The sequence below is a fragment of the Sinocyclocheilus anshuiensis genome, unplaced genomic scaffold (genome assembly GCF_001515605.1).
Source record: "Sinocyclocheilus anshuiensis isolate Anshui unplaced genomic scaffold, SAMN03320099.WGS_v1.1 scaffold501, whole genome shotgun sequence".
Lineage (NCBI taxonomy): Eukaryota > Metazoa > Chordata > Actinopteri > Cypriniformes > Cyprinidae > Sinocyclocheilus > Sinocyclocheilus anshuiensis.
Genome location: NW_015540866.1, coordinates 431,343 through 433,807, shown reverse-complemented (window position 1 = coordinate 433,807; position 2,465 = coordinate 431,343). Strand labels below are relative to the sequence as shown.

Below are 2,465 nucleotides of genomic sequence, written 5' to 3'. Positions count from 1 at the left end.
ACGCACTCACACACACACACACACACACTCACAGACACACACACACACACACACACATACACATACACATACACACACTCACCTCACACAGCATGATGCCAAACGAGAAGATGTCCACCTTCTCATCATAGCTCTTCCCTGAGGAGCAGATGGAGAAACAGCATTGACAGTTAAAAAATTTTTTTGTTTGCATCTATTAACCTACAAGTTCAGGTTCATCAAACAGAATAAATAAAATAAAAAACATGTTTGAAACCTTTTTTTTTTTAAATAATGATGTGTGCACTCACATTCAAGGTGTAAATAAAGTATTCAATTACTTTTTTACATTTAGGAGACAAACATGATTTCTAAGAACTTGGCACTTTTAATAAATCTCTGAAATATGGGTCATCCTAAAACAGCACAAGATGCAAGAGCTCTCTGTAAGAACATTATGATTAACACAGAGAATAATACGTTAATGACAGACGGATGATAAAACCTGTCGTCTCTGACCGTGAATCATTTCGGGAGCCATCCAGTACGGGTTTCCCACCACGGTGTATCTCTTTCTCCTGTCGGGTTTCCTCACGCCTGGGATCTGTCCTGAGGACAGCTTGTCCTGATTCTTGTCCTCCACCATGAGTCGGGACAGTCCGAAATCCGCCACAACAACACTGTTATTCTGTCAAGAGCAGGAAAATCAACAATCAACACACTGACTAAAACTACAGTGATCTATAAAAGCAGAGCACAGGAACTGAGAGAACTGGCTTTAATGTTTAACTCTTCAGCTAAATGTGATTGCCACACTCCGGTGACTGTGTTAATACAGAGCTCTAATGTGTATTATCAAACACTCACACTAACAGAGAATAACTGAGACGAACACATCTGATAGATCATGATGATGATGATTTCAAAATTACACAAGAGGTGCCTATATATGCCGTCTAAATAAACGTTCTCAACATAAAAACAAAAATGTGATGCTGAGAACAGACGCAGCAGCTTCAGAAAACCTTCAATACAACACAAAACACAACAAAACAAGAAAACAAAACAAAACACAACAGACAAAAACACAAAACAAAGCAACGCAAAACATAACGTAAAAAAACAACAAAACGAAACGAAAATAAATAAACTGAAGAAACCAAATAAAACCCAACACACACTCACACACACACACACACACATACTCACTCACTCACTCACTCACTCACTCACTCACTCACTCACACACACTCTCACTCACACCCTCACCCTCACACTCACACACACACACACACACTCTCTCACTCACACTCACACACACACACACACACACACACACACACACCCTCACACTCACACTCACACTCACACTCACACTCTCACTCTCACTCTCACTCTCACTCACACACTGACCTCTCTGACCAGGCAGTTGTGTGAGTTGAGGTCTCGGTGGATGATGTTCATGGAGTGCAGGTACGTCTGAGGCACAGAATGACAGAAACTGCTTTATTATCACTGATGAGAAAATACTGCCATCTGCAGATCACATTTCATTCAGGTACCGACAACATTCACCACAGTGATTTTTTTGTTTGTTTCAAATTTTTTATTTGAATGTATTTTGTTTTTCATAATTGTTTTAATCAAAGTTTTTTCATTGTTTTTTGGTTTTTGTATGTTTTTAGCATTTTATAATACATTGTGTATTGTAAACTAAAACTAAAATTAATATGTGGTAATTTATAGTTTATTTCAGTTTTGAAGTCAAAATCCATTTTTTTTGCTCAGTTTGTTTTTCTAAGCATGCTAATGTTTTAAAGGGGTCATGTGATGTGATTTCAATTTTTCCTTTCTCTTTGAAGTGTTACAAGCTCTTGGTGCATAAAGAAGATCTGTAAAGTTGCAAAGACTAAAGTCTCCAATCCAAAGAGATATTCTTTATAAAAAAAGTTAAGAGTCAACCACACCTACCTAAAATGGCTCGTTCTAACACGCCCCCACATGACTACGTCACTATGTGGAAATATTAGCATAATGCCGCCCAAATGTTCACGCAAAGAAAGAAGGCGTCACGATGTGGGAAGATTTGCATAACGCCGCCCAAATGTTCACGCAAAGAAAGAAGCGTAACTTTTATTCTCGCTGTAGTATTGTTGTTGCCGCCGCCGCCATATCGTGAAGGCGCTGTGTGTTTCGTTGTGAAAGCGAAACTATGTTTGGCCGTCCAAAAGAGGACACGACTAGAAACGTCTCCAGGTTACGTATGTAACCACGGTTCCCCGAAGGGAACGAGATGCTGCGTCGAAACGCTACGGGAACGCCTCCAGCGTGACCACGCTTTGAATCACATGTGTAATCAGTCCAATGGATGGGGAGGCGTCACGGGCAGGGTGACGTAGCGACCAGAAAGCATAAAAGCACGTGCGGTGAAACCGGCGTCAGCTTCTAGGAGTGAAGCAAGCGCTGGCAGGGATGCCGGAAGTATG

At 40.6% G+C, this 2,465-nt stretch overlaps 1 protein-coding gene across 1 annotated transcript in view; it reads right to left on the bottom strand.

The window, feature by feature from the left end:
• The window catches only part of limk1a (LIM domain kinase 1a), a 60,797-nt gene that overhangs the window by 5,183 nt on the left and 53,149 nt on the right, over positions 1-2,465 (bottom strand). Inside the window, exons 12-14 of the mRNA XM_016485606.1 lie at positions 1,393-1,458; positions 499-667; positions 83-138 (exon numbers count right to left, since the gene is read on the bottom strand). Of these exons, the coding sequence (XP_016341092.1) occupies positions 83-138; positions 499-667; positions 1,393-1,458 (291 nt within the window). The remainder of the gene's footprint in view (positions 1-82; positions 139-498; positions 668-1,392; positions 1,459-2,465) is intronic.